This window comes from Salvelinus namaycush, chromosome 9 (assembly GCF_016432855.1).
Source record: "Salvelinus namaycush isolate Seneca chromosome 9, SaNama_1.0, whole genome shotgun sequence".
NCBI lineage: Eukaryota > Metazoa > Chordata > Actinopteri > Salmoniformes > Salmonidae > Salvelinus > Salvelinus namaycush.
This window is the reverse complement of record NC_052315.1, coordinates 758,584-771,687: the sequence shown is the minus strand read 5'-3', so window position 1 is coordinate 771,687 and position 13,104 is coordinate 758,584. Positions and strand designations below refer to the sequence as shown.

Here is a 13,104-nt window from a genome sequence, read left to right as displayed (position 1 = left end):
TTTAGTCATGTGGCTGGACTAGCTACCCAGTTCATTTAGTCATGTGGCTGGACTAGCTACCCAGTTCACTTAGTCATGTGGCTGGACTAGCTACCCAGTTCATTTAGTCATGTGGGCTGGACTAGCTACCCAGTTCACTCAGTCATGTGGGCTGGACTAGCTACCCAGTTCACTCAGTCATGTGGGCTGGACTAGCTACCCAGTTCACTCAGTCATGTGGGCTGGACTAGCTACCCAGTTCACTCAGTCATGTGGGCTGGACTAGCTACCCAGTTCACTCAGTCATGTGGCTGGACTAGCTACCCAGTTCACTCAGTCATGTGGGCTGGACTAGCTACCCAGTTCATTTAGTCATGTGGCTGGACTAGCTACCCAGTTCATTTAGTCATGTGGGCTGAACTAGCTACCCAGTTAATTTAGTCATGTGGCTGGACTAGCTACCCAGTTCAATTAGTCATGTGGGATGGACTAGCTACCCAGTCAATTTAGTCATGTGGGCTGGACCAGCTACCCAGTTCATTTAGTAATGTAGCTGGACTAGCTACCCAGTTCATTTAGTAATGTAGCTGAACTAGCTAACCAGTTCATTTAGTCATGTGGCTGGACTAGCTACCCAGTTCATTTAGTCATGTGGCTGGACTAGCTACCCAGTTCATTTAGTCATGTGGGCTGGACCAGCTACCCAGTTCATTTAGTCATGTGGCTGGACTAGCTACCCAGTTCAATTAGTCATGTGGGATGGACTAGCTACCCAGTTAATTTAGTAATGTGACTGGACCAGCTACCCAGTTCATTTAGTCATGTGGCTGGACTAGCTACCCAGTTAATTTAGTAATGTGACTGGACCAGCTACCCAGTTCATTTAGTCATGTGGGCTGGACCAGCTACCCAGTTCATTTAGTCATGTGGGCTGGACTAGCTACCCAGTTCATTTAGTAATGTGGCTGGACTAGCTACCCAGTTAATTTAGTAATGTGACTGGACCAGCTACCCAGTTCATTTAGTCATGTGGGCTGGACCAGCTACCCAGTTCATTTAGTCATGTGGGCTGGACCAGCTACCCAGTTCATTTAGTCATGTGGGCTGGACTAGCTACCCAGTTCATTTAGTCATGAGGGATGGACTAGCTACCCAGTCAATTTAGTCATGTGGGCTGGACTAGCTACCCAGTTCATTTAGTCATGTGGCTGGACCAGCTACCCAGTTCATTTAGTCATGTGGGCTGGACTAGCTACCCAGTTCATTTAGTCATGTGGGCTGGACCAGCTACCCAGTTCATTTAGTCATGTGGCTGGACTAGCTACCCAGTTCACTCAGTCATGTGGGCTGGACCAGCTACCCAGTTCATTTAGTCATGAGGGATGGACTAGCTACCCAGTTCATTTAGTCATGTGGCTGGACTAGCTACCCAGTTCATTTAGTCATGTGGCTGGACTAGCTACCCAGTTCATTTAGTCATGTGGCTGGACTAGCTACCCAGTTCATTTAGTCATGTGGCTGGACTAGCTACCCAGTTCATTTAGTCATGTGGCTGGACTAGCTACCCAGTTCATTTAGTCATGTGGCTGGACTAGCTACCCAGTTCACTTAGTCATGTGGCTGGACTAGCTACCCAGTTCATTTAGTCATGTGGGCTGGACTAGCTACCCAGTTCACTCAGTCATGTGGGCTGGACTAGCTACCCAGTTCACTCAGTCATGTGGGCTGGACTAGCTACCCAGTTCACTCAGTCATGTGGGCTGGACTAGCTACCCAGTTCACTCAGTCATGTGGGCTGGACTAGCTACCCAGTTCACTCAGTCATGTGGCTGGACTAGCTACCCAGTTCACTCAGTCATGTGGGCTGGACTAGCTACCCAGTTCACTCAGTCATGTGGGCTGGACTAGCTACCCAGTTGACTCAGTCATGTGGAAGTAGGTCTACACCGTAACTAGATGACAGATCAACATGGGGCTGGATGAATGAGGTGGTTAGTAGCAGGTGGACCGCATGGTAAGACTGGAATGGACCACAACGTGGACTTACTTTTGGTTTCATGGATGGGGGCACCAGGGTTTGGGAAGGTGGCGGCAGCAAGCTGGAGAATGGGTGCAGTGCCAGGGTGATGGTCTGATGGTGAGAGGACAGGGGGATAGAGGGAGGGTTGGAGAGAGTGAGAGGGAAAGAGGGACGGACGGAGGATGAGAGAGAGAGAGAGAGAGAGAGAGAGAGAGAGAGAGAGAGAGAGAGAGAGAGAGAGAGGGAGAGAGAGAGTAAGGATCAGAGATAGTGAGAGGGGGAGGGACGGACGGGGGTGAGAGAGAGGGAGGGACGCAGAGAGGAAGGGTTGGAGAGAGCAGGAGAGAGAGAGAGATTGAGGTGAATAAGGGTTGGGTATATGGCTGGTGGTGAATGGTATCAATGAGGCAGCAGCCACAACACAATGATGTGCAGTATGAGGACACAGCCACTAGATGGCCACAGTGTACAGACATGTAAACACCACTGTGGAAGACAGTCTAATACACGTGTTAAACTCATTCCACGATGGGTAGAGCATCTGAGGGTTTTCACTCTTCCCTTGAACTTGACTGATGAATTAAGGTCACTAATTAATAAGGAACTCCCCTCACCTGGTCGTCTAGGTCTCAGTAAGGTACTCCCCTCACCTGGTTGTCTAGTCTCAGTAAGGAACTCCCCTCACCTGTTTGTCTAGGTCTCAGTAAGGACCTCCCCTCACCTGGTTGTCTAGGTCTCAGTAAGGAACTCCCCTCACCTGGTTGTCTAGGTCTCAGTAAGGTACTCCCCTCACCTGGTCGTCTAGGTCTCAGTAAGGAACTCCCCTCACCTGGTTGTCTAGGTCTCAGTAAGGAACTCCCCTCACCTGTTTGTCTAGGTCTCAGTAAGGAACTCCCCTCACCTGGTTGTCTAGGTCTCAGTAAGGTACTCCCCTCACCTGGTCGTCTAGGTCTCAGTAAGGAACTCCCCTCACCTGGTTGTCTAGGTCTCAGTAAGGTACTCCCCTCACCTGTTTGTCTAGGTCTCAGTAAGGAACTCCCCTCACCTGGTCGTCTAGGTCTCAGTAAGGAACTCCCCTCACCTGGTTGTCTAGGTCTCAGTAAGGAATTCCCCTCACCTGGTTGTCTAGGTCTCAGTAAGGACCTCCCCTCACCTGGTTGTCTAGGTCTCAGTAAGGTACTCCCCTCACCTGGTTGTCTAGGTCTCAGTAGGAACTCCCCTCACCTGGTGTCTAGGTCTCAGTAAGGAACTCCCCTCACCTGGTTGTCTCAGTAAGGAACTCCTCTCACCTGGTTGTCTAGGTCTCAGTAAGGAACTCCCCTCACCTGGTCGTCTAGGTCTCAGTAAGGAACTCCCCTCACCTGGTTGTCTAGGTCTCAATAAGAACTCCCCTCACCTGGTTGTCTAGGTCTCATTAAGGAACTCCCTCACCTGGTTGTCTAGGTCTCAGTAAGGACTCCCCTCACCTGTGTTGTCTCAGTAAGGAACTCCCCTCACCTGTTTGTCTAGGTCTCAGTAAGGACTCCTCTCACCTGGTTTGTCTAGGTCTCAGTAAGGAACTCCCCTCACCTGGTTGTCTCACGTAAGGAACTCCCCTCACCTGGTTGTCTAGGTCTCAGTAAGGAACTCCCCTCACCTGGTTGTCTAGGTCTCAGTAAGGAACTCCCTCACCTGGTCGTCTAGGTTTCAGTAGGAACTCCCCTCACCTGGTTGTCTCAGTAAGGAACTCCTCTCACCTGGTTGTCTAGGTCTCGTAAGAACTCCCCTCACCTGGTCGTCTAGGTCTCAGTAGGACTCCCCTCACCTGGTTGTCTGGTCTCAATAAGGAACTCCCTCCACCTGGTTGTCTAGGTCTCATTAAGGAACTCCCCACCTGGTTGTCTAGGTCTCAGTAAGGAACTCCCCTCACCTGGTTGTCTCAGTAAGGAACTCCCCTCACCTGGTTGTCTAGGTCTCAGTAAGGAACTCCCATCACCTGGTTGTCTAGGTCTCAGTAAGGAACTCCCATCACCTGGTTGTCTAGGTCACAGTAAGGAACTCCCATCACCTGGTTGTCTAGCTCTCAGTAAGGAACTCTCCTCACCTGGTTTTCTAGGTCTCATAAGGAACCTCCTCACCGGTTTTATGGTCTCAGTAAGGAACTCCCCTCACCTGGTCGTCTAGGTCTCAGTAAGGAACTCCCCTCACCTGTCGTCTAGGTCTCAGTAGGAACTCCCCTCACCTGGTCGTCTAGGTCTCAGTAAGGAACTCCCCTCACCTGGTTGTCTAGCTCTCAGTAAGGAACTCTCCTCACCTGGTTGTCTAGGTCTTAATTGAAAGAAAAAACCAAAGAACTGCAGACACTAGGCCCTCTGTGGAATGAGTTTGACACCCCTGGTCTAATAGAATGATTGGAAATGGAATGAATAGACATTTATGGAATCAAGTGGATAATACCTGTGATAGAATACTCCATCCAAACAAAAAAAGAGTATCAACTTTTGAAGTAGTTAGGCTTTTCATTCATCCCCAATTTCTATTGAAAAGTGACACGGTCAGCTCTCCTATTGGACAATACATTTACCCACCAGTACCCTGGATCAGCTCTCTCTCTACCACCAGTACCCTGGATCAGCTCTCTCTCTACCACCAGTACCCTGGATCAGCTCTCTCTCTACCACCAGTACCCTGGATCAGCTCTCTCTCTACCACCAGTACCCTGGATCAGCTCTCTCTCTACCACCAGTACCCTGGATCAGCTCTCTCTCTACCACCAGTACCCTGGATCAGCTCTCTCTCTACCACCAGTACCCTGGATCAGCCCCCTCTCTACCACCAGTACCCTGGATCAGCCCCCTCTCTACCACCAGTACCCTGGATCAGCCCCCTCTCTACCACCAGTACCCTGGATCAGCCCCCTCTCTACCACCAGTACCCTGGATCAGCCCCCTCTCTACCACCAGTACCCTGGATCAGCCCCCTCTCTACCACCGTACCCTGGATCAGCCCCCTCTCTACCACCAGTACCCTGGATCAGCCCCCTCTACCACCAGTACCCTGGATCAGCTCTCTCTCTACCACCAGTACCCTGGATCAGCTCTCTCTCTACCACCAGTACCCTGGATCAGCCCTCTCTCTACCACCAGTACCCTGGATCAGCCTCTCTCTACCACCAGTACCCTGGATCAGCTCTCTCTCTACCCCAGTACCCTGGATCACCCTCTCTCTACCACCAGTACCCTGGTCACTCTCTCTCTACCACCAGTACCCTGGATCAGCCCTCTCTCTACCACCGTACCTGGATCACTCTCTCTCTACCACATACCCTGGATCAGCCCTCTCCTACCACCAGTACCCTGGTCAGCTCTCTCTCTACCACCATACCCTGGATCACCCCCTCTCTACCACCAGTACCCTGGATCAGCCCCCTCTCTACCACCAGTACCCTGGATCAGCCCCTCTCACACCAGTACCTGATCAGCTCTCTCTCTACCACCAGTACCCTGGATCAGCTCTCTCTCTACCACCAGTACCCTAGTCAGCCCTCTCTCTACCACCAGTACCCTGGATCAGCCCTCTCTCTACACCGTACCCTGGATCAGCTCTCTCTCTACACCAGTACCCTGGTCAGCCCTCTCTCTACCACCAGTACCCTGGATCAGCTCTCTCTCTACCACCAGTACCCTGGATCAGCCCTCTCTCTACCACCAGTACCCTGGATCAGCTCTCTCTCTACCACCAGTACCCTGGATCAGCCCTCTCTCTACCACCAGTACCCTGGATCAGCTCTCTCTCTACCACCAGTACCCTGGATCAGCCCCCTCTCTACCACCAGTACCCTGGATCAGCTCTCTCTCTACCACCAGTACCCTGGATCAGCCTCTCTCTCTACCACCAGTACCCTGGATCAGCTCTCTCTCTACCACCAGTACCCTGGATCAGCCTCTCTACCAACCAGTACCCTGAGTCAGCCCTCTCTCTACCACCAGTACCCTGGATCAGCTCTCTCTTACCACCAGTACCCTGGATCAGCCTCTCTCTACACCAGTACCCTGGATCAGCCCTCTCTACCACCAGTACCCTGGATCAGCTCTCTCTCTACCACCAGTACCCTGGATCAGCTCTCTCTCTACCACCAGTACCCTGGAATCAGCTCTCTCTCTACCACCAGTACCCTGGATCAGCTCTCCTCTACCACCAGTACCCTGGATCAGCTCTCTCTCTACCACCAGTACCCTGGATCAGCTCTCTCTCTACCACCAGTACCCTGGATCAGCTCTCTCTCTACCACCATCCCTGGATCACTCTCTCTCTACCCTACCTGGATCACCCTCTCTACCACCAGTACCCTGGATCACTCTCTCTCTACCACCAGTACCCTGGATCAGCCCTCTCTACCACCAGTACGCTGGATCAGCCTCTCTACCACCAGTACCCTGGATCAGCCCTCTCTACCACCAGTACCTGGTCAGCCCCTCTCTACACAGTACGCTGGATCAGCCCCCTCTACCACCAGTACCCTGGATCAGCTCTCTCTCTACCACCAGTACCCTGGATCAGCTCTCTCTCACCACCAGTACCGGGATCAGCCCCCTCTCTACCACCAGTACCCTGGATCAGCCCCCTTCTACCACCAGTACCCTGGATCAGCTCTCTCTCTACCACCAGTACCCTGGATCAGCCCCCTCTCTACCACCAGTACCCTGGATCAGCCCCCTCTCTACCACCAGTACCTGGATCAGCCCCCTCTCTACCACCATACCCTGGATCAGCCCCCCTCTACCACCAGTACCCTGGATCAGCCCTCCTCTACCACCAGTACCCGTATCAGCCCCCTCTCTACCACCAGTACCCTGGATACCGCCTCTCTCTACCACCAGTTACCCTGGATCAGCCCCCTCTCTACCCCAGTACCCTGGATCAGCCCCTCTACCACCAGTACCCGAGTCAGCTCCTCTTACCACCAGTACCCTGGATCAGCTCTCTCTCTACCACCAGTACCCTGGATCAGCTCTCTCTCTACCACCAGTACCCTGGATCAGCCCCCTCTCTACCACCAGTACCCTGGATCAGCTCTCTCTCTACCACCAGTACCCTGGATCAGCCCCCTCTCTACCACCAGTACCCTGGATCAGCTCTCTCTCTACCACCAGTACCCTGGATCAGCTCTCTCTCTACCACCAGTACCCTGGATCAGCCTTCTCTCTACCGGCCAGGAAAATTGGAAGTGTTTTTGTTAGAGCCACCATTATAGTGTCTGACTACAATCATTACACTGACCCCCACTGGAGTCTACATTATAAAATAACTCATTGATTCCCCACGTCTGCTGTCAAATCAAATGTTACTTATCACATGCGCCAAAGAAAAATATAAACTCAACATGCAACAATTTCTAAGATTTTACTGAGTTACATAAGGAAATATATATATATATATAATATATATATAAGGAAATCAGTCAATTTAAATAATTTCATTAGGCCCTAATCTATGGATTTCACATGACTGGGAATACAGATATGCATCTGTTGGTCACAGATACCTTAATTAAAAAAGTAGGGGCGTGTATCAGAAAACCAGTCAGTATCTGGTGTGACCACCATTTGCCTCATGCAGCGTGACACATCTCCTTCACATAGAGTTGATCAGGCTGTTGATTGTGGCCTGTGGAATGTTGTCAAACTCCTCTTCAATGGCTGTGTGAAGTTCCTGGATATTGGCGGGAACTGGAACACGTCGTCCCTCTGCTCTGACCTCATCCAAGAGGTTTTGAGTAGAATGTGAGGAGAGAGGACGCAAGGAATCAAGCAGTATCTCCTGATCCGAATGGTTCATAACTAGACTAGTACAACTAACACAAAATCGGGATATCAGATTGGCTGAGGAAAAACCCAAGTCTTCAGAGAGTACACCCTGGCTCCTACCTCCTAGCACCAGATATTACTACAATAGAGAATTGTACTACTACTACCCCTAATCTACCTTCTCATCTCAGACATGTTTAGAGGACAAGACAGACGGACGGCAAACCCACCGGCCCGGACGGACGGCAAACCCACCGGCCCGGACGGACGGCAAACCCACCGGCCCGGACGGACGGCAAACCCACCGGCCCGCAAACCCATCGAAATAGACGGAACGTAAGTCCACCGGCCCAGAGGCTGCGTTCCAAATGGCACCTGATTCTCTATAGTGCACTACTTCTGATCAGGGCCCATAGGACTGGTAAAAAGTAGTGCCCTACATGGGGAATAGATTGCCATTTAAGGACCTGGATGCCTAGGCAATCCTGTCTTGTTTATCCCGACCGTCAGACACCAGTTTAGCTAATGAGATGATTCCCCATCACAGACATTATCTTGTTTGGTGGAGGAATGCAGCTCTGGTGACAGAGTAGATCAGGCTGTAGGGAGGAAGAAGTGGAGGAAGAGACACAGACAGACATATGACCATGTCCCATTATACCAGAACCCTCCCTGAGGCTATAAAGACAGCACCAAGCTAGACTTGGCTTCCACAGCTTACGTCCCCACCTAATACGTCCCCACCTAATACGTCCCCACCTAATACGTCCCCCCCTAATACGTCCCCCCCCTAATACGTCCCCACCTAATACGTCCCCACCTAATACGTCCCCCCCCTAATACGTCCCCACCTAATTTCGTCCCCACCTAATACGTCCCCACCTAATCGTCCCCACCTAATTCGTCACCACCTAATACAGTTGAAGTCGGATGTTACATACACTTAGGTTGGAGTCATTAAAACTCGTTTTTCAACCACTCCACAAATTTCTTGTTAACAAACTATATTTTGGCAAGTCGGTTAGGACATCTACTTTGTGCATGACACAAGTAATTTTTCCAACAATTGTTTACAGACAGATTATTTCACTTATAATTCTCTGTATCACAATTCCATTCGGTAAGAAGTTTACATACACTAAGTTGACTGTGCCTTTAAACAGCTTGGAAAATTCCAGAAAATGATGTCATGGCTTTAGAAGCTTCTGACAGGCTAATTACATCATTTGAGTCAATTGGAGGTGTACCTGTGGATGTATTTCAAGGCCTACCTTCAAACTCAGTGCTCTTTGCTTGACATCATGGGAAAATCAAAATAATCAGCCAAAAAATTGTAGACCTCCACACCTGAAGGTATCACATTCATCTGTACAAACAATAGTAGGCAAGTATAAACACCATGGGACCACGCAGCCATCATACCGCTCAGGAAGGAGATGCGTTCTGTCTCCTAGAGATGAACGTACTTTGGTTCAAAAAGTGCAAATCATTCCAGAACACCAGCAAAGGACCTTGTGAAGATGCTGGAGGAAACAGGTACAAAGTATCTATATCCACAGTAAAACGAGTCCTATATCGACATAACCGAAAGGCCGCTCAGCAAGGAAGAAGCCACTGCTCCAAAACCGACATAAAAAAGCCAGACTACGGTTTCCAACTGCACATGGGGACAAAGATTGTACTTTTGGAGAAATGTCCTCTGGTCTGATGAAACAAAAATAGAACTGTTTGGACATAATGACCATCGTTTGTTTGGAGGAAAAAGGGGAGGCTTGCAAGCCGAAGAACACCATCCCAACCGTGAAGCACGGGGTGGCAGCATCATGTTGTGGGTTGCTTTGCTGCAGGAGGACTGGTGCACTTCACAAAATAAATGGCATCATGAGGCAGGAAAATTATGTGGATAAATTGAAGCAACATATCAAGACATCAGTCAGGAAGTTAAAGCTTGGTTGCAAATGGGTCTTCCAAATGGACAATGACCCAAAGCATACTTCCAAAGTTGTGGCAAAATGGCTTAAGGACAACAAAGTGAAGGTAATGGAGTGGCCATCACAAAGCCCTGACCTCAATCCTATAGAAAAATTGTGGGCAGAACTGAAAAAGTGTGTGCGAGCAAGGAGGCCTACAAACCTGACTCAGTTACACCAGCTCTGTCAGAAGGAATGGGCCAAATTCACCCAACTTATTCTGGGAAGCTTGTGGAAGGCAACCCGAAACGTTTGACCCAAGTTAAACAATTTTAAAGGCAATGCTACCAAATACTAATTGAGTGTATGTAAACTTCTGACCCACTCGGAATGTGATGAAAGAAATAAAAGCTGAAATAAATCATTCTCTCTACAATTATTCTGACATTTCACATTCTTAAAATAAAGTGATGATCCTAACTGACCTAAAACAGGGAATTTTTACTAGGATTAAATGTCAGGAATTGTGAAAAACTTTTGTTTAAATGTATTTGGCTAAGGTGTCTGTAAACTTCCCGACTTCAACTGTATATCGCCACCTAATATATCCCCAACACAAAGACAGTTCTAATCTGACCTGTATCAACATTGTGTCAGATCCTATCACTAATGTGATGATTGTTAACTTGTATGTGACCATCAACCTATAGCATAAATACATTAACAGAGAAACAGATTTTCCACCATAATTTGCAAATAAATGCATTAAAAATCCTACAATGTGATTTTCTGGATTTTTTTTTCTCATTTTGTCTGTCATAGTTGAAGTGTACCTACGATGAAAATTACAGGCCTCTCTCGTCTTTTTAAGTGGGAGAACTTGCACAATTGGTGGCTGACTAAATACTTTTTTGCCCCACTGTAAGTAAAGCAAGAAAGTTCAAAATACTTCAAAATACTTAATACTTAAAAATGGCATGCAGCATAAAGGAGACTTACTGGGGATGTATCAAGGAGTTAACAGCCAATGTCCTACGGAGGTGTCCAAAACAACAAGACCAGGACAATGACCTGGGGATGTATCAAGGAGTTAACAGCCAATGTCCTACGGAGCTGTCCAAAACAACAAGACCAGGACAATGACCTAGGGTATCAAGGAGTTAACAGCCAATGTCCTAAGGCTGTCCAAAACAACAAGACCAGGACAATGACCTGGGGATGTATCGGAGTAACAGCCATGTCCTACGGAGGTGTCCAAACAACAAGACCAGGCAATGACCTGGGGATGTATCAAGGAGTTAACAGCCATGTCCTACGGAGCTGTCCAAAACAACAAGACCAGGACAATGACCTAGGATGTATCAAGGAGTTAACAGCCAATGTCCTAGGAGCTGTCCAAAACAACAAGACCAGGACAATGACCTGGGGATGTATCAAGGAGTTAACAGCCAATGTCCTACGGAGCTGTCCAAAACAACAAGACCAGGACAATGACCTGGGGATGTATCAAGGAGTTAACAGCCAATGTCCTAAGGAGCTGTCCAAAACAAAAGACCAGGACAATGACCTGGGATGTATCAGGAGTTAACAGCCAATGTCCTAAGGAGCTGTCCAAACAACAAGCCAGGACAATGACCTGGGGATGTATCAAGGAGTTAACAGCCAATGTCCTAAGGAGCTGTCCAAACAACAAGACCAGACAATGACCTGGGGTGTATCAAGGAGTTAACACCAATGTCCTAAGGAGCTGTCCAAAACAACAAGACCAGGACAATGACCTGGGGATGTATCAAGGAGTTAACAGCCAATGTCCTACGGAGCTGTCCAAAACAACAAGACCAGGACAATGACCTGGGGATGTATCAAGGAGTTAACAGCCAATGTCCTAAGGAGCTGTCCAAAACAACAAGACCAGGACAATGACCTGGGGATGTATCAAGGAGTTAACAGCCAATGTCCTAAGGAGCTGTCCAAAACAACTTGTTAGACCAGGACAATGACAGAACCTGTTAGCTACTGCAGCGGATACCATGAGACGTTACTGGACAAGACGTTACTGGACAAGACGTCAGTGGATAGTCTACGACGTTACTGGATAAGACGCTACTGGAAACTATACGAAGATACCGGATACGATAAGACGATACCGGATACGATAAGACGATACCGGATACGATAAGACGATACCGGATACGATAAGACGATACCGGATACTATAAGACGATACCGGATACTATAAGATGTTACTGGATAAGAGGATCCTGGATAAGATGATACTGGATAAGATGATACTGGATAAGATGTTACTGGATAAGACGTTACTGGATAAGACGTTACTGTTAAAGACGTTACTGGATAAGACGTTACTGGATAAGACGATACTGGATAAGACGATACTGGATAAGACGATACTGGATAAGACGATACTGGATAAGACGATACTGGATAAGACGATACTGGATAAGACGATACTGGATAAGAGGATACTGGATACTATAAGATGTTACTGGATAAGAGGATCCTGGATAAGATGATACTGGATAAGATGATACTGGATAAGATGATACTGGATAAGATGATACTGGATAAGATGTTACTGGATAAGATGATACTGGATAAGATGATACTGGATACTATAAGATGATACTGGATACTATAAGATGATACTGGATACTATAGATGATACTGGATACTATAAGATGATACTGGATACTATAAGTGATACGGGATACTATAATGATACTGGATACTATAAGATGATACTGGATACTATAGATGATACTGATAAGATGATACGGATAAGATGATACTGGATACTATAATATGAACATGGATACTATAAGATGATACTGGATACTATAAGATGATACTGGATACGATAGATATACGTGATACTATAAGATGATACTGGATAAGATGATACTGGATAAGATGATACTGGATAAGATGATACTGGATAAGATGATACTGGATAAGAGGACACTGGATACTATAAGATGTTACTGGATAAGATGATACTGGATAAGATGATACTGGATAAGATGATACTGGATAAGATGATACTGGATACTATAAGATGTTACTGGATAAGATGTTACTGGATAGGTAGAGATATACTGATAAGATGATACTGGATAAGATGATACTGGATACGATGATACTGGATACTAATAATATGGATACTGGATAGATAGGCACTGGATACTATAAGAATGTTACTGGATAAATGTACTGGATAAGATGATACTGGATAGATGATACTGGATACTATAAATGATACTGGATACTATAAGATATGGATACTGATGGATACTATAAGAATGATACTGGATAAGATGATACTGGTAAGATGATACTGGGATACTATAAGATATACTGGATACATCATAGGATACTGGATAAGATAGAG

At 47.6% G+C, this 13,104-nt stretch overlaps 1 protein-coding gene and 1 long non-coding RNA gene across 3 annotated transcripts in view; both read right to left on the bottom strand.

Annotated features, from left to right (window-relative positions):
* ryk (receptor like tyrosine kinase) overlaps positions 1 to 13,104 on the bottom strand; it is a 214,375-nt gene that overhangs the window by 103,008 nt on the left and 98,263 nt on the right. Inside the window, exon 8 of one of the 2 annotated variants that reach the window (XM_039000713.1) lies at positions 2,027 to 2,110. The exons of the other annotated variant lie outside the window; for it this stretch is intronic. Within the exon in view, the coding sequence (XP_038856641.1) occupies positions 2,027 to 2,110 (84 nt within the window). The remainder of the gene's footprint in view (positions 1 to 2,026; positions 2,111 to 13,104) is intronic. 2 annotated transcript variants of the gene reach the window in all.
* On the bottom strand, positions 3,595 to 4,285 carry LOC120053583. Its single transcript, XR_005477523.1, has 3 exons — positions 4,221 to 4,285; positions 4,151 to 4,186; positions 3,595 to 3,635 (listed from the first exon to the last, which is right to left on the bottom strand). It is a non-coding gene; the product is annotated as an uncharacterized LOC120053583 (long non-coding RNA).